Source organism: Hippocampus bargibanti, linkage group LG16 (assembly GCF_051943395.1).
Source record: "Hippocampus bargibanti isolate YZ-2025 linkage group LG16, ASM5194339v1, whole genome shotgun sequence".
Taxonomy (NCBI): Eukaryota; Metazoa; Chordata; class Actinopteri; order Syngnathiformes; family Syngnathidae; genus Hippocampus; species Hippocampus bargibanti.
This window is the reverse complement of record NC_142749.1, coordinates 11,159,631-11,183,295: the sequence shown is the minus strand read 5'-3', so window position 1 is coordinate 11,183,295 and position 23,665 is coordinate 11,159,631. Positions and strand designations below refer to the sequence as shown.

General features: G+C 38.9%; 1 protein-coding gene across 1 annotated transcript; it reads right to left on the bottom strand.

Moving 5' to 3' along the window:
* Positions 1 to 14,236: 14,236 nt before the first annotated feature.
* Positions 14,237 to 17,143, bottom strand: yipf5 (Yip1 domain family, member 5). The gene is made up of 7 exons (XM_089017677.1): positions 17,017 to 17,143; positions 16,253 to 16,365; positions 15,822 to 15,994; positions 15,603 to 15,748; positions 15,142 to 15,323; positions 14,897 to 15,070; positions 14,237 to 14,809 (listed from the first exon to the last, which is right to left on the bottom strand). The coding sequence occupies exons 2-6, from the start codon at positions 16,357 to 16,359 to the stop codon at positions 14,908 to 14,910; spliced, it is 771 nt and encodes a 256-aa protein (XP_088873803.1). The 5' UTR covers positions 16,360 to 16,365; positions 17,017 to 17,143; the 3' UTR covers positions 14,237 to 14,809; positions 14,897 to 14,907.
* Between the last annotated feature and the right edge of the window lie 6,522 nt (positions 17,144 to 23,665).

The window sequence follows — 23,665 nt, the reverse complement described above, 5'->3', positions numbered from 1 at the left end:
GCCACTGATTTTTAACTGTATAAAATCAGTTTGACAACTACATCAACTGCAACGAGGGGAAATGATACACTCCAAAGATAAAGTGGTAATATGATCAAGTCATTTAAGAGACTAATGTGTCAAATAGAAGAGGAAGCGTGTGAGCTTGTGAGGGGGTTGGAGGAAGAGGGCGTGGTGGGTGAGGTGGGATTAGGAGTAGTCACAGATTGGGGTGGCCAATGGTGGTTCAGTGTGGCCCTCCATGCGAGAGATTTGATTAGGAGCAACGAGCGTGTGCCGTGCATGCAGATGTCATATTAAAAAGGTAAGCGTAGTCGGAGACGAGCCGGAGCCCCCCAGGGCCTGCAAAAACCACACTGTTCTCAAAACATCGCTGGGAACACTGTGAGTTTTTTTCTCTTTTTTTTTCCGGGCGATGGCGGACAAACCTATTTACCAATAAGACGGGACGCCACGCACCTACGTACAGCTGCAGAGAGGTTTGAGTGTGCTTGCGTAATGCCACATGCTCGCCCTCACACAAGCTTCAACTGTTTTGTCTGTTTACGCACTCACAAGAGAGGCATTAGCTATGCTCATTAACACACATATTTAATCAGCCGATACCATGGCAGAAATTCATGGAAGACATATTGGGATAAATCTTGTAAACAAGTCTGTCTCCATTACTATTGACATTATCTTGCTTTAATTCTGTTTTCACAAACGCAGTATTAATCGGGGTGCGTTTTTTTTCTTCTTCTGCTTTCGGAACAGGTCTGAAAGTATTCTTGCTTTCAAAAATTTGGGGTGAATGTTCCCTTTAACTCATTCTCTGCCAGAAGATGTGCAAAAATGTGTCCACTCCAGTGCCAGAGTTTTTGTCATTGTCACTTGAATTCCAGGACCCACATCATATTGAGTTTTACGACTACATAAACATTCAATACAGAATTGGAAACCTTAGAATCTCTTCTTTCATCAGAAAAAAAAGTTAATTTCTGCATTATATGGGTCTGGAGTTATTTGAGCTTGAAATGCAAATACATGTAATATTGCTTTATATAGCTCTTTACCAACATCTGATGCTGGAACAAAGCGCTAACATAGAAACAAGGGAAATGCTGCCCCTTGCGGGAAAAAAAAACATTGCCAGTCGCCATGCATAAAAAAAAAAACAGAACAAATTTGGGAATGGCATTCTATGTCATATTTTAGATTCCCAAATAAATTCGTGAATGGCAGTGAATGAGTTAAAAAAAACTTGGTGTCATTGACCTTGGATTTATTTTTTTTGTAAAATCATTGCTCTGTCTTATGATTAAATAGGAGAACAATATTCAGCATGAAGACTGATTTCCAAAAAGGGAAATACAAAAAAAATAAAGAAAGGAAGGATCTCTTTTGAAAGGTACAGCAGCGCATACGCTTCCTGTGAGGTTTGGACAATAGAATTTGGAAGCATCTAAAAGTTATCCTGCGGAAGAAAAGCTTTCCTGGAAACTCGAAGTGATGACTTCGACTGATGTTTCACTCGGTTAGAATCATCGTTATTGGCCAAGTGTGTAGCACACACAAGGAATTTGTCTTCGGTAGAACACGCTGCACTAGTATCACCATAAAAAAGAAATAACAAATAAGTATGGAGGACACGAATAAAGGATAATCTAATCTAATTTAATCTAATTTCTTAATGATTTGTACCTCTCAGGAACAACTGAAACAATGTGCAAGGTATCAAGCAGTGATAAATGTATAAGTGGTATAATAAAATACGCTAACACTGGTATAGCGCAGAAAATAAGTGAACTATTTGAAAGTGATCAGTCGCCGCATTTGTCGTAAAAAGTGTGCAATTATGCAGATGTCCTTGAGCGCCTCAAAGTGTCTTGTGCTGGAGATTATATCGGTCAGTAACGGTGGTTCAAGTGAGTACATAGTTGGAGTAACAATGATTATAACGGGCTGCTGTTCCACAGGGGTTGTGCAAAATTGCAAAGAGGCACTATACAGTTATAGTTGGTGTACTTTTTACAGAGTGAATGGCTATGGGGTAGAAGCTGTTTAAATGTCTGTTAGATTTGGTGCGCATGGATCGGTAGCCTGATTGGGGTAGCTGGAAGAGGTGGTGGGCAGGATGCGGAAGGTCCAGTAGGATTTTCCGAGCCCATGGCCACGAACAGCCAAGACTTGAAAGCAAATGTTGTCCAATATCCTCCACCCTGATGCTGAGAATAGCAACTGCAATATTTTTAAAAAGTTGTTTCTCTGTAGTGCCTTCCCATTAACTCATTCACTTCCAGACATGTACAAAAATGTGTCCAATGCATTGCCAGTGTTTTTGTCATTGTCATTCGAATTTCAGGACCCACATAATATTGAGTTTTAGGACTAGATAAACATTCAATGCAGCGGACCAAACCTTAGAGTCTCTTCTTTCATCAGAAAAAAAGTTAATTCCTAAATTATATGGTCAAAGTTATTTCCTAAATTATATGGGTCTGGAGTTATATGAGTGTGAAATGAGGGCGGCTGTCCAAAATACAATGTAATACCTACACATTGGTTTATATAGCGCTTTAACAACAGTTGAAGCTGGAACAAAGCACTAACATGGAAAAAAGGGAAATGCTGCCCCTTGTGGAAGGGAAAACATTGCCAGAAGTCTATGCAGCGCTTCATCGGCACCCAAGAAAGATAAAACAAAATGCGAACTAATTTGTGAATGCTGTTCTACGTCATACTTTCAATTCCCGAGTAAATTTGTGAATGGCAGTGACTGAATTAAGTATGACCGTTATTTTATGTGACGTGCAAAATGGCCGCTGTATTGAATTGGACTGAATTTACCTTTATTAGTCTCGCAGTGGATAAATTTACATTATGCGCCACATGGGGCGACCATTTGAACCCAAATTGTGATTGGGTGTATTTATAGCAAAGCTCTGCATATGGAGATTTCTATCCACCAGAACTATTTTCGATTGCATCGCCCCAAAATGGCAAAAAAAAAAAAAAAAACACACACACACATTATGCTAACCTTTAAAATTCAAGCAACCACAGTGACCTTTAGATTCGGTGGATGTACCAGAAATATGATCCATTAGCAGCCAAGGAGGATTTTACAGAACATTAGCCTCACTAGCATTCAGAAATAAAACCAGCCACCCTACCTGCATGGCTAGATTGGTCATTTGGCAATACGCTGGCTGCCTTGTCATGATTATTTATATATACATGGTCTCACATATGAGGATTAATTATTTGGATGAGGTCTGATGCATTTGCGAGTGAAATTTAAGAACCGTGCACATGCAAAAAAAAAAAAAAAAAATATTAGGCGCAGATGTGAAATATTTACATGGCTCGCAATGCCGCATGTGTGTTTAATAATTGGGTTTATTTCCGACACTGTTGGTATTTTCTGAAGACCATAGCAGAGCTTGAAATTTCAAGATCAGAACAGGCTGTTCTCGTTTCTGCACTCCTTCACTCAAGCAGTCAATTCAGATTTGGGGCATTTGAGAACTCAGCCTAATTGTTACAGTTATATGTAAGGCAACACAATTAGAGTACTCATAAAAACCCAGGAGCGTAGAAAAAGACCGGACGCCTATTTCAGACTTTTTTTGTGGGTGAAAGGTGGGGTTGGGTTTAGGGGGGGGGGGGGTCACATTAGAAATGATTTCCTGTTGTGGTATCTCCTCAATTATCTTGCGGTAACGTCACATCGCCTCAGTCACCTCAAAGATTTCCCTGTTTATTCCCTAGTTACATTTAATGTTTCGAAAGTACAGCACACAATATTATACTCAGTTTAAGGTGCTTCAGTGGAGGGTGGGATTACGCACTACTTCTTCTACAGTGGGAAATGGAGTCGGTGGCTACTGACAGTTGTTGCGAGACCTGTTGTGGCTCAATATTACTTGACATCTAAGGCACACCTGCATATAAGGCGCAGGGTCATCTTTTGAAGAAAATTAAGGCTTTTGGATGCGCCTTACACCAGAAAATATGGTATACTAATAATGTCAACAAAATATGAACAGCTCTATACTGAGACTATATTGAGACTGTATATTTGCAAGTAACAGACAAAACTGTTGTCAGGGCAGTTTATATTGGATATCACTCAATTGTGCATATTCAAAAAGGTATACAATAATATACAACATAAAAGGGGGAGGGGTATAAACATTAAAAAAATGGTACAACAGATTGTCATCCAAGGACCATTCTGAATTGTGCGGTGAGCCCTGCAAGGCATATTGAAACCAAAATGACTTTTGGCGCTTCAGCATTTTGTCAGCTCACTGTCCAATGGATAATGATGTGCATGATATGTCAACAGCTACTTGTAATTACTGAACATGTGTGTGTGTGTGTGTGTGTGTGTGTGTGTGTGTGTGTGTGTGTGTGTGTGTGTGTGTGTGTGTGTGTGTGTGTGTAAGCACAGAGTTCCCGAGTCAACTGTGACCCAATGGGCATCACCAGAAAAGTCCTTTTACTGTATACTGCATGAAGTTATTTGAAGTATACATTGTCGTCATGGAAAAGACGCTCATCCAAATGCCTTGCGGCGGCCGCATGAAGAAGGTATAAGCCGGTCATTGAAAATGGAAACACTGAATGAACTTGTTTGATCAGAATATCACAAGCTAAATCATGGTATTGCCTGAAGCTAAGAAGACATATTTGAGGATTTTGTTGTCATCACGACATATTACAACAAAGTGGAATTGCTGCAGTAGTGTGAACAGTTTTGTATGAACCTGGGCAAATTTGCTAACGAAGAACTGAAAAAAAAACTTTGGTGCAAATCTTAACATTTTAACATTCTTCACTGTCATAAACACAGTAAAGTAAACCAGCATTAAATGTCTTCACCCTTTGAAGACACTCGAAGAAAAGCTAGTGGAGACTTTCAGTTTGTATTAAAATATTGAGTTAGCTTTAACTGTTGAGCCACCCCATCCAATGAGAACACATTAACTGTTTCACTGCCATTCCTGAATTTATTCCGGAATTGAACATATGATGAAAAATGCCATTCCCGAATTAATTTGGGTTTTGTTTTTTCTTGCTGGGGTGCTGATAAAGCACTGGCCAGACCTCTGGCCATGTTTTTCCCTTCCACAAGCAGGCAGCATTTCCCTTTATTCCATGTTTGCGCTTTGTTCCAGCTTCAGATGTCGTTAAAGCCCTATATAAATCAATATGTGTGTATTGCATTGTATTTTGGCCAATTGCCCATATTTCAAGCTCATATAACACCAGACGTGTTTTATAAAAATGCATTTATTTATAAAAATGTGATTATTTATGAAAATGTATTTATTTATTTATATAACTTAGAAATTAACTCATTTTTTTATGATGAAAGAAGAGAGTCTAAAGTTTTTTACGCTGCATTGAATATTTATGTAGTCCGAAAACTCAATATTCTGTGGGTGCTGCAATTTGACAATGACATGTGACAATGACAAAAACCCTGGCAACCCTTTGGACATTTGGCAGTGAATGAGTTAAAGGCCCCCACATTTCCATCCCTCTTCTTCGAAGTCACTGTAACAGGATATTATTTGTTGTTGTCTGCTTATGGAATTTTGGCAGTGATGCATTTTATAACCAAATTGTCCAGAGAAGCAATTTACCTTGATAAATGTTCATTTAACAAGCTTCATCTGGAGACATGTCGCAGCATGTGTACAAACATACAATCATCAAATTGCTAGGTCATCTTTTTACCTAAATGAACCACTCGGTCGGTGCTCATCATGCCTCTTTGCTGTCATTGTTTGGGCCAGCTGTTTGCACGCATGTTCTATTTAAGAAGGTGACTCACTCACATGAAACCAGGATCAATTGTGATTATGCAAAGCATGAGATATTCACATTTAATATATATATATATATATATATAATTAGTAGGATTTTTTTTTTTTTTTTTTGTTTCCTCATGAAAAGGTTTGTTGATGTGAAGCTGGGAGGTATTCCTGCTTCTGTGTCTCCTGTGTTTCCGGGGTATAAGGCGCACCAAAAAGCCTTCATTTTCTTCAAAAGATGACCCTGCGCCTTATATGTGAAGTAATATTGAGCCACAACAGGTCTCGCAACTATTGTAAGCAAGCCCCTGTAGAAGAAGCCTGTAGAATTGGATTGGATTTGCCTTTATTAGTCTCTCAGTGGAGACGAGAAGAGAGGAGTAGAGTAGAAGCCTGTAGAAGTAACCCCAGCCTCTTCTGTAGCGCCTTATAATGTGGTGTGCCTTATATTTGGAAAACTTTTATATATTTACATATTATTTTTGGATAACTTTTTTCATTCATTGAACCGTGCTCCTTATATGTGGAAAAAGTTTGACAATATTTCATTGGGGGTGCGCCTTATACGCAGGGGCGCCTTATACACCAGAAAGTACGGTGCATGGATGTAAACACTGGGGTAAGAAGTGCTGCCATCCTCAGTGAAATCTTTTTTTTTCTTCTTTTTCCCAAGTGCTTGCATGATTGATTCATTTTGGAAATTTAAATAGTCCAGTCCATGATGCTGGATGGTAACTATTTTTATTCACAGCACTTTTGTCAGGTGTCAGTGGGCAAAGCTTGCTCACGTACTGCATATGTTTCGATTACGCACTAATCCAGCCTCACATGCGCCGTGTTGGCAACTGCATTATTGCTGCTATATTTCTATATTTGTAGGAACATAAGACTTTAAATGACGATCATCAATGCTGTGAAGCCTACATGGCCACTGAGCTCTTTCCGCAGAGAATACAAGTGACAACTGGCAAGTGTTCAATTGACCTGCCGCTCATTTTAACAATATTCCGGTCCCACCTGACGCATTGTAGGTTAGGCGGGGTGTATTTATGATAAAATGCTTATTATCGAAATTGATGGTCCCAACCTTGAAGCCGAGGTGCCAGCTGGAGGCGGTCGCCATGGAGACACACTGCGTCGATGCGACCTTTCAGGGTCGAATCGCCTTGTGCAAAGTGGTTGCTCTGGACACAGTTTTGTTGCTGACACACACACACACACACACACACACACACACACACACACACACACACACACACACACACACACACACACACACACACACACACACAGAGGCCAGGCTTTAACTTTCGTTATATTTCAGCAGTACTGACAAATTCAAATGATGACACTTGGACAACATTTGCTTGATGACTAAAAGAGTCCCCAGACCCCAGCAAAAAAACAACGTTTCAAATATTGTTTTTGATTAAATGATATTCTGTCACATCAGATGATATGATTGTTACAACAGTAGAACAGGGAGAGTTTAGACAGGTTCCGTATTTTCTGGTGTATAAGGCGCACCCAAAAGTCTTCATTTCCTTCAAAGGATGACTCTGCACCTTATATACAGGTAAGATAAGATACTATCAGATAAGAAAACATTCATTCGCACCACATTGGAGAAAACCCCAATGTACAGGGGCAAAGTTCTGAAAGAAAAAAAGTAGAAGAGTAAAATATAGGAGCTATTGTAAAGGCAGCCACTCTCGCGACACCATCTTGAAGTGAAAATAACAAAATGATACAACATAAACTGTATTTATCAGTGTGTAAGGTGCACCCGAAAGCCTCAATTTTCTTCAAAAGATGACCCTGCACCTTATATGCAGGTGTGCCTTATATGTGACAGACTATTGAGCCACAACATGCCTTGCAACTACTGTCATCAGCCACCCACTCCACCCCCAACAGAATAGGTAGTGTGCAATGCTCGCCTCGATCAGAATCCGAATCAGAAAGCCTTTAATAGTCCCACAATGGGAAAATTTGCAAGATTGCAAAAAATACTGTAGCACCTTATAATGCGGTGTGCCTTATATGTGGATTTTTTTATATATTTATATATTATATTTAGAAAACTTTTTTCAGAATCAGAAAACCTTTATTCGTTTACATAGTGCAAGTATCAAGAAAGGCATATTGATATATTGCATCAACCCATATTTATAAGTGTGCAGTTTTTTTGTGTGTGATCATTGAATTTCTTCGTTGAAGGTCTGCCTTATATGCCGGTGTGCCTTATATATGGAAAAAGTTTGAAAATAAACCATTACTTGTGGGTGCGCCTTATGCTCCGGTGCCCCTTATAAACCGGAAAATACGGTAATTCATTTTTTTCAACAATAAAGGTTTTAACTGTAACCTTTGAAACCAATAGAGAGTATGTTGATCATCTTTTATTTGTGACACAGCTCCATTGATTCAGTTGTGGGGTACACCAAATTTGTATACAAGTGGGCAGTCTATCACTAACCTACGCAAATTCAATATGGATTTAAAGGCAGAAGGTAAACTTAAAAAAGAACCCTCTACGCCGTAAGACATTATCTATAAGCAACGGTACAATATTGTCAGAAGTTTTCTATTTTGTGTTCTTATTTTTTTGGAGTGAATTTCTGGATTGCAGCGATGACTCCATTTTGCGTCAGCTGAGCCTTTTCCGAGAGTAAAGTGCAACCGGAGAAGCCATTGAGGACAATAATGTGGGAGCGACTTTGCACGCAACGCGCCTCGCTTCAAACCATTTTCTCCACAACAATTAACCGTTATTCATGCGGTATTTATCAGCCTTCTTGGAAAGTTGGACATTTCCTGTTTGACAGATTGAAGGGGGGTTGTCATGGTCATCGTCTTCTTATTTCTGCTTGTATTAGTGGAGGAGAATTCACAATGCATTTTAACAAAAATATATTTGAATAATGCGAATTATTTCGTTTGTGTTTTTTTTTTCGGGGGAAGCTATGTGATATTACTCTCTCGTGTTGCATTGTAAACACCTCATGAATCTCATTAGTCATCAAGGAATGTGTTGTGAGACGCATGAATGGGGAAGGGAGGGGCGTAGTGACCTCAAAGTGCACACCCAAATGGAAAAAAAAAACTTGAATTTGAGACTTTTAGAGAGTTTTCATTCAAATTCGGGAAAATAAATTATTTTCAGATGACATTGTGGATTCTATGAAGTGACGCACTCAATTTATTGTGTCAGATGAAAAAATGGTTTTGAACATTGTCCAAAAGCATGCTCTGTGCTTGCTTGAGATTCGGGACAATATAATGACATTCAATATAAAGAGCTAAATAATTTTCAAATAAAACCGATGCACACAAATGCACAAACAAGCACGTAGGGGAAAAAAATAACAACAACAAACCGCAATCCAGACCCAACAGAACATGTTTCAAAACAACCACGAAATGAGCTCTGTAAGCACTCGACCTTTGTACAGATTTTTTTTTTCCTGACGATGAAGTCATAATCTGTCCTTTTTCCTTGATCAGACATGACTTTTGGGCAGACATCCAAAACCGAAGCCTTCATTAACACTCTAATTGACGGCACTAATCAGGAGTTTGTTTATCTAGGAAGACCAATTAGATGTGTCAATTTGCACTCATTAAAGCAGTGGTGGTTTTAAATGTTCCATTAGCATGCAGCCAGCGACAATGTTCCATTGCCTTCTCCAAGGCCGCACACCCATTCTGATGAAGGATGCGGCACGTTAATTCGCCCACACATCTTGTTCAAAGTGACCATATTGACTACCGTTCAAATATTGTGATAGGCAAATGTGTAACGGGGTAGTTTGGAGCTTCAACTTTGCCCAAGTTGACAAACAGCATCAGACAGGGATTGGAATGCGCTGTGAGCGTGTCAGTTATTGCTCGCGGAGGACAAATGTAATGTGCCACAATCGGTTTTTCCCTCAAGGCAATGCCATGAAATAATGAGAGTTAATGACGGGTTTGCATCACCTGTAAAGCAGTATGCACGCCTTTGATCTTTGTTCACATACAGTGAATAATTCAGCATTTACAAAACATTGTTTGGTACCTATAATAATATAGTAGGACAGGTGAACATACTCCTTTATCAGTCACGCAATTATTGGAATGCCGTTATATCTAACATGAGAGGCATTGTAGAAATAAACTTCCAATGGCGTTTGGACCAGTTCCAGGATCACTTTTGGCAGTGTGGTGCAAATTTACATTTTTTTTTTTATAAATCCATCTTCAATTTTGTATGTCCTACTCTAGGTTGTTTTAATAAACTTTTAGGTAAAGGAACATTTCCCAATTTTCTTAGAATTTATTTGTGCATGTATTTTGTTGAGGGTACATTAATAAATACGGAAGAGGATTAGGCTGTACATTAAAAAAAATACAAGTTATGTTCCAATTGGATCTTTGAAAGGTGAAGTGTCGTATAAATCTCTACCAGTGAATAGATCCAGAACATCTCTGATTTTATTTACTTATTTGAGACTTCATCACCAATGTACTTTTGAGGGAGGATACATTATTTAGAAAGGCTCATTTTAGCTGACTGTCTGACGACATTATTTATTTATGTGGGTATTTATTTAGGTATTTGTTTATTTAGTTATTTAGTTATTTGTTTGTTTACTTATTTATTTCTCTTTATTTATTTGCTTATTTATTTATTTATTTGTTGCATGTATGCATGTATATATGTATGTGTGTATGTATGTGCAGGATGCATGTATGCACTGTATTTATTTAGTTTTTATGGACTTGAACACCTAAAAAACACTGTCTGTAAAAATAATCTGTTGTAAATTAGATATCAAGTAGACAGGATGGACTTAATACAACTATTTACTTGTTTGTCTATTTATTTATTTGCTTATTTATTGATGTATTTATTGATTGTATGTATGTATGTACCGTATAGATGTATTTATTTATCCATCTATCAATCAATCAATGTATTTGTTTGCTTATTTATTTGTCCATTTAATAATGTATTTGCTTATTTATTGTACGTACATATGTATGCATGTATATATGTATGTATATATGTACTGTATTAATTTATTTACATATTTATTTATGTTTTTTTATTTATATATTGTATGTATGTACTATATGTACTGTATTTATTTATATATTTATTTGCTTTTTTATTTATATATTGTATGTATGTAGTATATGTACTGTATTTATTTATATATTTATTTTCTTTTTTATTTATATATTGTATGTATGTACTATTTGTACTGAATTATTTTTTTTAAATTTGTTTGTTTATTTATTTTATTTTATTCTTTTAACGAGGCAAAATTTGCACTGGATGTGATTATTGCTCGTTACGTGTCCGCATGCGGCAAAGCAAACATACATGTAATGCTTGTTGTGCACATGCATTCGCACAGCCCGCTGATTGTCCCTCGCCCTGTTTGCCTTTGTTCATTGAGTCCTGGATCAAATGTTAGAAGAGTCCACAGTGTAGTGCGGCCGATGGTGACAATTAGCCTAATGAAGTGCGGAGCCTAATCACACTCAATGCTGTGCCTCCGCCGTTGTGAATATTCATGTGCTGTTGGCTTTGTGCCTACATTAAGAAAGGTGATGCTGCCTTGTGCTGAATATCAATCTTCGCATTTGCACTTGTCAGCTGCTACCTCCGCCACAATAACGCGGTAAACTGCAAGGTTTGGTGGGGGGGGGGGTTTACATCTGTTCCCTCCCAACCACATTTAATATTCAAGCATTTAACTAATCGCATTTCAGCATCGTTTGTTACCACGGTGAGAAATCTACCTGGATGCCTTCACAATCAGTTCTGCAGGCCCTGAAGCATAACATTCAACGGCAATGAAACTGTTGCTTTAACCAATCAGAGTTCGAATTGGCAACCCAAGGCCTGCTAGAAGGCGCTACAAACGTCAGACTTTTCGCAAACTATGATTGGCGAGTCACGAGTCACAAAATGTGAACAGTTTGTTGACAGTATTTCTTAAGTTTCTTCAGGTCACAAGTTATTTCCTGGCTAACGGCACCCTCTAGTGGACATGTAGTAAATCACACCACACTCACAGCTGTGGATTGATTCAGACATAGCACGACTGAAGGCCTAGGGTTGACATGCATGGCCACTGCTTTTTCACAGTCATTTTAATTGCTTCAAACAATATTAAAAAAATGTCTCCCCATTAATCCACACAATTTTTTTCCTGAAAATTCCAAAACAACAAATGCTTTATTCTCCGATCAAGATTGACACTCACCAGGCAAAAGCGCTGAATGAAAGAGGCGTTGCCGAGAAGCCATGCGTCAGTGACAATTGGACAATGGCGGCCATCTGGAAATCACACAGCATAAAGTTTTCATGAGACATTGTGAATGGTATCGAAAAGAGCCCAAAAGTGAAAGTCAATGAAATAAAAGTAATTTATTAAAACAGTTAACTGCGCCTGATGTTATGAGAACCATCAATCAAAAGGCAATGCATACCGATCCTGCCGAGCTTTGGAACGATTGACATCAGATAGCTTAAAATAAGGTCGTTACGAATGAGCTTTATAACTCTGCCCGGCCACAAGTTGCAAAACAAACCTTAAATTTAGTTAAATGACCAGTTTGGGTAGAACTACGGTGTATGTTACGTGAGATTGTTGCCTTGCTATTATGTTACAGTTGAAACAAGAAGAAACCATTGCAATAGATTCGTCAACAAAGTAATTGTTATGATAAGCTCATGACTACAGCATGAGACACATTTTTCTAAGGTTGCGATCCAAATTTAAAACATGTTTAAAAAAAAGAAAAGCTACACTGCCTCAACTGCAACAGTCAAGATATTGTCTTACTTCCATTTTTTTTTAATTGTTTCTATCGCTTTTAAAAGCAAACGTCAGTCTCTTGTAAAATAGAGAAATAAGTCAACATCAGCCAACTTGACCGGCAATTCTTGGCCTAGGCACACAGTCATGGCTCGAGCCTGCCAATGGGAGGAGGGATTATCTCTCCAGAGGGCATGAGACCTTTCATTTTCCTGATAAATACAACATCTGACATTGCTTTCAAACAGGCTGTAGGGAATAATAGGAAGCGGACAATGAAAGTTCTTTGCCGTGATGCCGTTCTAATGTAATCCAGACAACTACACAGTCCGCTATTTGCAATCAGTGTCCTCTGGGCATTTTGGAAGCATGGCCGATATCTTATGTAACATTGCCTAGATAATGACTGAGCACTTTTTTTCTCGATGAGGCTGCCCCGGGCAACATGTATTGATTGGGCTGTCAATGGAAGGAAAATATATTTACCAAGTGGAAAAAGGCGCTTTTGTAACCAAACTCTGCCATCTTGAGGTGTGTTAGTGTAGTGACGCGTCGGTCATGAGTTGCCATCTCCTTAAATTCCTGCACAATTTGACATTTTTTCACTTTGTATGTCAATTTATCTTGTTTTGAATAAAGATTGTAAAATGTGGCAAACTTACCACGGATGCATGTTCTTTAAAAAAAAGACTACAGATACTACAATTCAATACATTTTCAGTTAAAAGGACACAAATGTATAGACAGCATCGGGTTCACAGAACAAATTTCAGGATGAACTTCAAACTTAATTTGACACCCTGTGGATTTTTTAATGCACATGTCTTGTTTGGACTGCAATAGTCAAATCTTGGTTGCTCCAGGAACTGAGAGGTGAATTGTTTCCTAAAAGAAGAACAGTTGCGATCCATTCATGCCATGCTCATCAGATGACCCGGAAGAATGAGACAATTTGCAATGGACGAGAACATCCCGTTTGAGAAAAAATAATGCAAGAAAAGTAGTAATTGAAATATTGAACATGTGAACAATGGCCATTCAAAGTTGAAAAGAAAGTTCAAAAATGAATATCCTCAACATTTCATGTGCTGCTTTGGAGTTCTGTGCGATTCAACTGCTTCTGTTGATATTTTTTCTCTAAATACAAAATATCCTCATGCACTAGTGGGAATGGGAGTATTGTTTATTTTGGAATTATTCATAACGCCAAAGTGGGCTATGAGGCATTTGTGAGGTATGTGCAATAACACATTTTTTTTTCTTTCAAGAAACCATGTGGTAACTAAAATGGGTACTCAACTTCTGTTTCATCAAGAAGTTCGGTTTTGTCCTTTTTTTCCTTTATAAATAGTATTTGTATGATGCCATCAGATTGGTATCCAACATTTGATGATAACCCAAGATCCCGAAATGGAAATGACTGCAATAAAGCAAAGCGTCTGACTTGGTTAGTACAATATAAACATCCAAGAATTTTCTATTGCGCTTGAGATGGAAGCGTTCCCAGCTGGCAAGAGGAAGGGGACACAGTCAGTCTGATGTATTGACTTCATGGAAAACGCATCCACCTGTATAAACACCTTCTCAGGGATCAGGCATACCAAACCAGCTCTATAATTTTATCAGTCTTCCATTTATTGACAATATACCACTTGTGCACCAATATACACTTTTAAAGACCGCTTTGACATGAATGACACGTGGCACGTTGACCCATACAAAACTGTGCTTCCTAAAAATAAACATCAAGCAACTAATGGATGCAATTAGATCTTTTCAGAAGCAAATCTGTGAATGTCTTAATGAGTCGTAATAAAGTTAACCATCATTGCCTTTTAAAATGGGTGTTTGTGCAAAGTGTAGTTTAGTTTTTGCAAAAAGCATCCCGACACAAAATAATCCCAAGGGCCCCTCTTCCACTCTGTGTCAAGAAGTAGAGGAAAATGGTGACGTCCTTAACAAAAGGGTCCATGGATGCGCATGACTTATATAATATGATGACATGTGGCGCCCCCTGCTGGCTCTAATCTCAATCTGCTGCATTTGCTGATTTCAGTCCTATTTAAACAGAGGCAGGCCCCCAAATGGATTCTCATCCTCCTGTGGGGTGTTTTCATGGCTCCATCACAAGGAGAGGGAAGAATCAAGCGGTGGGGGAAAAAATGAAGATGGAAAAAAAACTCCAGCCTGCATTTTTTTAACTCCTGTGGCCATTGGTGCAATTACGTGATAATGACACTTATTCAAAGACAGCAAAGAGCCGTTGTTTCAAACCTGAAAACGTTCTAGAAGACAGAGATGAGCGCAAAGACGCCGTAAAGCAGCGCGCACGGATAGGCCACCAGCAACTGCTGCCCATCCATCGCCAACGCAGAAATGAAGATCTTCGATGCCGACAGGCTACACCAGCCGATGATGGCTGCCGTGAGGATGATTCCCATCAGGCCCCTGGAGAGAATGACCAGAGTGAAATGGTAGAAATCTCTCCTGACTTTAAACATACTAGAAAGTACTCTCACTGTAATGAGAAAAGGACTCCGAAGCTGGACAGGACAATCATGGGAAGGAGGCAGTATCCCAACACGCTGGCCACGCAGCCGAACGACACGCCCGTCATGCTCATGAGGTTGAGCAGGCAGTACATTCCAAGGCAGCCAATTGCACTGATGCCGTAGACATAGCCAAACTGGATCTTACCGGCCTGTTAACGGAGAAAATGCATTAAACAATACTGATCACGACTCGGTGTTTTATTTAAAGACCTGAGGCCTTGTTTTTGTGATTCTAAAAAGCAATGCGGTACAGAGTCATATGTTAACAATTGTTTGCAATGGACTTCCAACTTATAGATGGAAATAAAATGTACACAATCTTTTTTTAATACCATTAAATTGTATTGCATATAGCATTGGAATTAAATGAATAAGGCAGCGACGACGTAACATCCACCTCTTGAAGCAATTCTCATGAAGCAATTTACCAAAAGGAGTGTTGCACCAAATGCCAAGCAGAAAACCATGGGGCCAGCAAGGTCCGTCTCGTTCATAATACTGCCATCTGCCACCTTCAGAGGATGGAGGACTGTCAAAGTCTTCTGCCAGATGTGGTCAAAGTTGATTCCTAATTCTACAACACACCAAAAAAAACCTCACGCAAGAAATCTCCAAAGGAGGGTGATAACTTCCAAGCTTATAGGTACCTTCGAGTAGCGGGGGCTCATCATCAAAACTGCTGCTGTACATGGATTGTGACGAGGACGGGGTGTACGTCTGCGAGGGCTGAAAGATTTGTCCTGTGTATGGCTGTTGGGGCTGCATCATCCCTTGCGCGGGGTAACCCATTTGTTGAGAGTAGTCATACTGACTATACTGCCTATTGAACAAGCAAACACTCAACAACAACAAAACTAGTCTTATTTTAACACCAATAGCACAATTGTCAGCCATAATTTCATGTTTTCTCACAAATAAATTCTATTAGCCTGATTCTGCTTTTATTTATTTTTACTTTCCTGAAAATTAGCCGTGTTGGACATGGTCATTGGTCCTTCAGGTCAATGGCAGCAGTGTTAAATTGTCATTGGCAGCGTTAACAGAGGAACAATTCCCTTCTGCAGCGTTGGTCACGTACTTGTTATACTGATTTCCATTATTGTATCCATAGCCAGCCTGATTCTGGTCATCAACGCTGTAGCTCGACTGGTAGAAGTCCGTGTTGAAATTGTCAAACCCAGACATCTTTCACTGTCAGAAGAAACAACACATTTTCATTACAGATATTATATTTTGCTTGTATTAAGATATAAGTAGGAAAATGCACAACGAATTAGACTTTACGACATTTGGTGTCCAACGAGATGATCGAAAGATGGAACCCTGCCTCTCCCGACTTCTGCGACACTTGTTAGAATAAGCCACATAGAAGATTTAGCCACATATCTTATAGCTTTAAAAGTAAACGTTTCGCGCTGAACGATAGTTAAAGGAAAGTTCCACGTAAATTTGGAATACATGGAGAATTATCCACTGTACTTACTATTTGCATTACATTACTCTTATTGACAGTACGTGCAACAGCTGCTAGCCGCAGAAGCTTGCTGTAAATCTACCATTTTCCTACTCATAGCTTAATTAAACCGTACCTATTCTTATAATTAATGCATACTGCAGTGCAACCGTCGAACCCGACTTAATACACGTTGTAATCAAAACAATAACAGGCAGATATTCATTTTCCAGTACTGCATACCGTTCACTAAGCTAGCAGTTGTCTATAGTTTATAAACAGTCGGATGAGCAGGCTTTTTCGTCGCTAAACAATAACACCAACTTTACGTTTGGGTCAAGCCAATTTGGGCAAACGTGATTATTCTTAGTTTATGAACAAATGCCTACCCTCGGAGTTCGACAATCCGGTCGGAAGACGCCAAATCGGTAGCGGCTGCGACGTGTCAGGAGGAAGGGACATCTTCCGGATATGAACGTCACACACCGGAAAAAGTCAAGAAGTCCTTCGCCGAAACTATAGGGACACGTAGAGGCAAAGTATGACATTGCACTATTTTTATTTAATAATAATTGCAATAAGAGGCAATTCCCTGCTTGACAATCCTCTTGGAGAAACGTTTAAAAATGGTTAAATTACTCCAACGTCCCACTGTGTTAAACTGCAGGGAGCATGCACAGTACAGTATATTCTGAATGTAACTCCTTCTAAGCTCTTTTAGTCAGGGGCAATAGTGTTGTCAAATATTATCAGGCAATAACATTGAGGGGTGTGGGTGGGGAGTGATTTGCAGGATGTCACTGCGCTTTTTGCAAGAGCAAAGTTATTCTTTTTTTCCCACTAGGCAGCCCAGAAAATGATCAGTCACACTTCGTGCACAGAACAGCACCACTCCCAAACACTCCAGGCCAGTCTTTGATAGTGGCACATGCTGATGAGCTCTTCTCAGCGTGGCATATCATGGGAGGGAATGGAAGAACTAGCATAAAACACGAGTGTGGTGTGATGTAAATGTATTGCATGTATTTTTCCAATAATAATAGTAATGAAATTCAGTATTTTAAAATAATATTCAGTTGGAGACATGCTGTGAGGATGAGTTTTGATAAAAAAAAAACTGAACGCAGTAGACCATTTTAACGCAATGCACACATGTTATACTTCTGGATACAACAAAAAAAATGGGAGAAATACGGTAGCAGTGTTGCGCCGTATGCAGAATAGTGCAGCCTTCATTTTTTTCCCCTCACACTTTGAATCATCTCTCCACTCGAGGAGCGCGTCTCACGTCTTCTTAATACACTTAATGAAAATAAAATTGAAAAGAGCTGCAGAGGGTAATTGAATTGAGGGCAGCGCACACGTTCATAATTGCCTTCTTTTGTGGCATTGCTGCTGTAATCCCGCCGCCACTGATTGACTGCATGAATGGATTTAAATATGGACTTTATTTTATTATAGCGAGCCCTCATTTCTAACCATGCCCTGGATGTATCGTCAATTAGGATTTCTTTCTCCGCCTACCCCGCAACAATTAATGTCAAATTAAACTGTCGTGTACATATCTTTGATGTTTTTTTCTAGTTTGTGTTTAAACTATAAACACATTCACGAGAGAGGATGCAAAGAAGCAGAAGCCAGAAGGCATGTCTGCTCCTATTTCTTGAGAACATTTACACTCAACTAATTCAATTCTATGTCACCCTTTCATAGCGCAGCTACACAGCTCATAAATTAGTAGGCATCAGCTGGTACAGCTGGGTTCTTCTCACTGGGCACCCAAGCTGAACCGGGACTACAAAATGAACAGACGACAATATTAAAAGAATTCTTGATAAATGTCAGAATGCAAACATATTCATCTTTGATTAAAATGCTGTGAAAGACTCAAAGGCAATGGTCTGAGAAGTTAGATTTTATTTGATTGAGGGAGACTCAAAGTCACACAGATACTGATTTTCACGTACGGTATCATTTCATAGCCGTGTACCTCTTTCTGTCTGCGCCTTCAAGCAGAGAAATGTAATCGGATGATTAGATTGGTAACGTACAATATTGTAAAAATAACACTAGGGTGCAAAAGAACATGAATGTGATTTTTTTTTGTACACAAAGTAGCTTATTTAGCTCTTCCAAACAGGATTTGTTTTGATTTAACACAGTCTCGGGTCATTTTGACCCGAAGATCACAGGAGGGTTAATGCCGCGCTCATTTGTTCACAGACTTGAGGTTGAAAGATAAGTCGATGACGGTTGCATATGTCGACATCTCAAGGCATGGCATTGAGAGAATTTCTATCGTGTCAGGACATGTTTAAATTACAACCCCGCTGATCGATTGGGATTGATTTTTGCCTCAACAGCTTTCCATGGCTATTAGCTTGCAGAAAGAACTGAGAAGATGCAGCACATACTGTACCTCACGATGCTTTGCGAAATTACGCAGTGGTTACTACATTGGATTGGATTGGATTGGATATGCCTTTATTAGTCTCACAGTGGAGAAATTTACATTTCACAGCAGCAAAGTGATGAAAGGAAGGAAGGCATTTTGGCATTTTAATAGACAGGTGCAGTTTGAAATGGCCGTTTGCGCCGTTGTGGGACTGAAAAAAACTGAACTGACTACCAACCAATCAAAGACTTTGGCACGACCATAAAAAAATCAATCCATCTTACATTTAACTCATTGACTGCCAGATGATGTGCAAAAAATGTGTCCACCTCAGTGCCAGGGTTTTTGTTATTGTCACTGAAAAACTCCAGGATCAACAGAATTTTGAGTTTTATGGCCACATAAACTTCCAATTTAGCATTAAAATCCCTTAGACTTTCTTATTTCATCAGAAAAAAAAAGTTATTTCCTAAGTCATATGGGTCTGGAGTTATCTGAGCTTGAAATGGGGGCGACTGTACAAAATGCAATACATAAATATTGATTTATATAGCGCTTGAGCAACAGCTGAAGGTGCAACATAGCGCTAACATGGACAACAAGCAAATGCTGCCCCCTCATGGAAGTAAAAAACATTGCCAAAGGTGTGACCAGCGCTTCATCAGCACCCCCGCAAGAAAGACAAAAACCCAAATAAATTCGGGAATGGCGCTCCGCGTCATTCTTTTCAATTCCCGAATAAATTCGGGAATGGCAGCGAATTTGGTGCACATGTTTTTGCCAGGTGGCTGTGCCCCCTTCGTCATGGCATTGCTGCATGGCCTCGTCGTTTTTCACGATTATTCCCAGCTCCTGGTGTCGTTACACGAATGAATCGTGACAAGTCCATCGAGAACAGCTTTGACCTTGTTACCTTCCTTGTACAAAGCAGCGGCAAAAAGAAACGATGGATGCGTCTTTCTTTCACTCTATTCTCTTGTGTCTCGAGGCATCGGAGAAACGTTGGATTATTTAATTTTATCGTCAAAGTCATACAAGAATGTGAACAAAAGGATCCACCCTTGAGGGTAAAGCTTGTATTCAGCTACTGAATGCAGCATGACTCTTCCGCGCCATGTTTTATTTGACATCGGCTTTTCTTGGAAAACAACAAGGGAGGGAAAAAAGGCATTTACATGACAAAAACATTTAAACAACCTTGGACAGTGTGCATGTAAAGCTCTTGGTGATGAGATTACGAATGACATAGGTAAAATGGAGGCCCATCGCAGGTTGAATAATGCACTTTCAAAACGAATCAAGTCACACTCACCCGCTTTCGCTTCTACGCACTGAAGAAAATGAACCTGTTGGCCGCAATTATCCCTTACGCACATTCATGACTACATTCATGTAATAAATAATTCATTTGGAATATTACGGAAAAATAAAAGTGACCCAAAAGGAAGTAAGGAGTCGTAAAAGCGTGAGTGGTACGGTGTGAATGAAGTAATCGGAGTACAGCAGTAAAGTCATACCCGTATGTATAAATACATCCATCCATCCATACACATACATACATACATCCATACACATACATACATACAGCCAGACAGACAGACAGACAGACAAATATAAATAAATGCATAAATAACTAGAAATAATTAGAAATAACTAGACAACTAGAAATAAATAGAAATACATAGAAATTAAGAAAAATAAATAAATACATAAATAAATAACGTTTACGAATGCTCAAAAGTACCAAAAAAATCTTGACTAATGAAAAAAAGTCAGAATTTCATGAATTTAAAAAAATATATTTTAGTGCTACAGGAAGAAAGAACTCATTATATTTTGAGATAATAATGAACATAAATATTATTTTGAATGATACTAAATGACCAGAAATAAACAGTTTTTAGTTACTCTCCAAGAATCAACCTGTAATATTTCCAGATCCAACGAGAGTGAAAAAAGTGTACTTTTATGTCAATGAAAAAGTGGCAAAATTGTCGATTTATATGATGAACTCAATGTTAGCTCCATCATCAACCTTTATCGCAAATAAATGTCATGAATATCAACATGCGTCTTTCCTTTGTCATGCACATACTACTGTCCCGCCAACACACACACATGTAGAACGCAAAGGGTTGAGCTACACACCCAGTCGGCTTTCCATAGTTTTCCCGCGTGGCCTTTCCTCTCCGGAATAATAGAGAATGGCTGCTTAGCAATATCCCATCTGTTCTCGTTGCCAAATCAACCAAGTCCAAGTCCCTTTAGGCTTCTTTCCACTTCTCTGCCACGCTGCTATTGCTAAATGTATAACATGCGAGCCAGATAAGGCTTTAGTTAATAAAATCACCTGTTGTGTTTGTGTTCTCTGTGATCACAAGTGTCCAACAGGGTTTACTTTCCTCAATATTTAAATTAGATTCCACTTATTTCTACTTGTGTTAGTCTTTACAAGTGGTGAAATTTACATTTTCAGTAGCAAATTTATGAAAGGAAGAGGAAAGGAAAGGAAGACGTAGAAAAACAAAATACAAGAGCTGCTGGAAAGGCAGCCACTGTCACGGCGCCATCTTGAAGTCAAAAGAACAACAACAACAAAAAATGAAATAAAAAATAATATGACAAAACAAAGACACAGACAGTCATTCAATCTTCAGTATTTTCTGCACCTTGTTTGTTGCATAAAGCAGTTCTAGATGAATGAGGAGAGGATCAAAGTGCCCTTTTCGCCAGTGGATCAGTGACATCGTGCCCCAAAATGCTGAAAAACCATCTGGATCCGTTCCACACGACGCACAACAACATAAAGAAAAACACAAGAACAAGACAAAAAAAAAAAAAACTACTCGGGCGCCATCTTGGCTTGACTTCATAATGAAAAAAATGCTTTTCCAAAAAAATATTGTTATTAAACGTTTGTTTGATTTTTTTTTTTCTCGTTCAAGATCACCAAAGAACACGAACAGGATAATTGATAAAAAAGTAATCAATGGATTTATATACAGGACCAAATAATATGGCTTCGAAACACTCCAATATCACTTTGGAACTGCTTCCTGGCCGTAATAAGACACAGAAAAAGAAATGTTGCGCCAGTTCGCATCTTTTTGTCATATAAGCCTTTTTAACATCCGTCCGTCCATTCGATTGCATTTTCTATAGTGCTTTCAAAAGCTGTTTCTTGGAAGGGAAAAGGATTATTATTTTTTACTCACCAATATTCAATAGTGAATTTGCATACTTTATTGTGAATGCTAACAATTTCATTTTAAAGCAGAGTACAGTATATTCTGTATTGCGAGAACATTAAATTGGTGATTCCTTTGTTTACGTTCTGTTTACTGCGTGTTTGCTTTCAACATTTAGCTTGTCGATGTGCACGTTTCACCTGACGTCCCTGATCCACTGCTGAAAAGGATGATTTGATCCTCTCCTCTTTCATCTAGGACTGCTTCATATCACAAAGAGTACAGAAAGTGCTGAAGAATGAATGACTCTCTGAGTCTTTGTGTTGTCATTTGTTATTTATTTTTTTTGTTTTTGTTTTACTTTATGTTACTTCCGGCTTGAGTGAACGCTGGCGCGTGTGGCATCCACTGCTCACCCACAGAAAAAATATCGCGTGACTGTAAAGTGTCCTTGAGAGTTTTGAAAGGCGCTTATAAATGAAAAGTATTATTATTATTATTATTATTATTATTATTATTATTATTATTATTATTATATCCGGTTCAGGGTGTCCCCTGCCTAGTGGCCAAAGACAACTGGGATAGGCCCTAGCACCCTCTGTGACCCTAGCGGTTTGGAAAATGAATGAATAAATGAGTAATGTGCAATTTTGTTTCATATTAAGGCTCGGTTATGTGCTTCTTTCTTCTTCTTTTTTTAATTACGCTATTTGCAGCCATTGCAAATCGGAGATTGTTCCTAATTTCCTTCTGTAGGTAAAGATTAAATGAATCATTGTGGTTGACTCAGGCATGTGCAGATCCCAAATGCGGTACACCGACCCACAGGAATAGTTGGACATGACTTTTTAATTGTTTCAAGTCCAAGCAAGTATGTTCACCTCAAAGTACAGAAGCAGAGCAGCTAGCATCAAAGTCCAGAGAAAAAGTCTCTGAAGCTCAGGATGGCTTTTGTTGTTGCAAGAAGCTCTTTGTTCTTGTTGTAGAACAACAGCAAACAAGCCACGGGGACAGGAAAAATATACGAAATAAAGGCAATGGCAGAAGACTGGAGAGCTTTGGAGAAAAAAAAGACGTGATGGTAAGGTCATCGGTAGACATGGGAAGCAAAAGATCAATCCACTGACAAGTGTCGGATAGTCATCAAGAATGATGGAAATATCTTTGATATGACACAAAGATGCAAACGCAATGCAATTAAAATTCAGCTCACTCACTCCGCACTGACTTCATCTTTAATATGCTTTTATGTAAGCATCCGCGGGTGCCATTAAAACCAACGCTTACACAAACGATCATTTTATGGCAGGTTGGATGCTATTTTACGCGGTATAAATTGTCACGCAGCAGACGGGGAAAGTCATGTCTCATCTCCATTTTTGTTTCTTTCATCAAATAAACACTGGAGACTTGATGCTCCTCACTGTGAATCTGTTAAATTCCGCACCACCTCCT

Excerpts from the sequence above, each read along its gene's own strand:
- yipf5 (XM_089017677.1), bottom strand. The coding sequence starts at position 16,359 with ATGTCTGGGTTTGACAATTTCAACACGGACTTCTACCAGTCGAGCTAC. Across the intron at positions 15,749-15,821 it reads TGAGCCCCCGCTACTCGAAG|AATTAGGAATCAACTTTGAC; the intron begins GTACCTATAAGC and ends GGTGTGTTGTAG. Across the intron at positions 15,324-15,602 it reads TTGGTGCAACACTCCTTTTG|GCCGGTAAGATCCAGTTTGG; the intron begins GTAAATTGCTTC and ends CTCCGTTAACAG.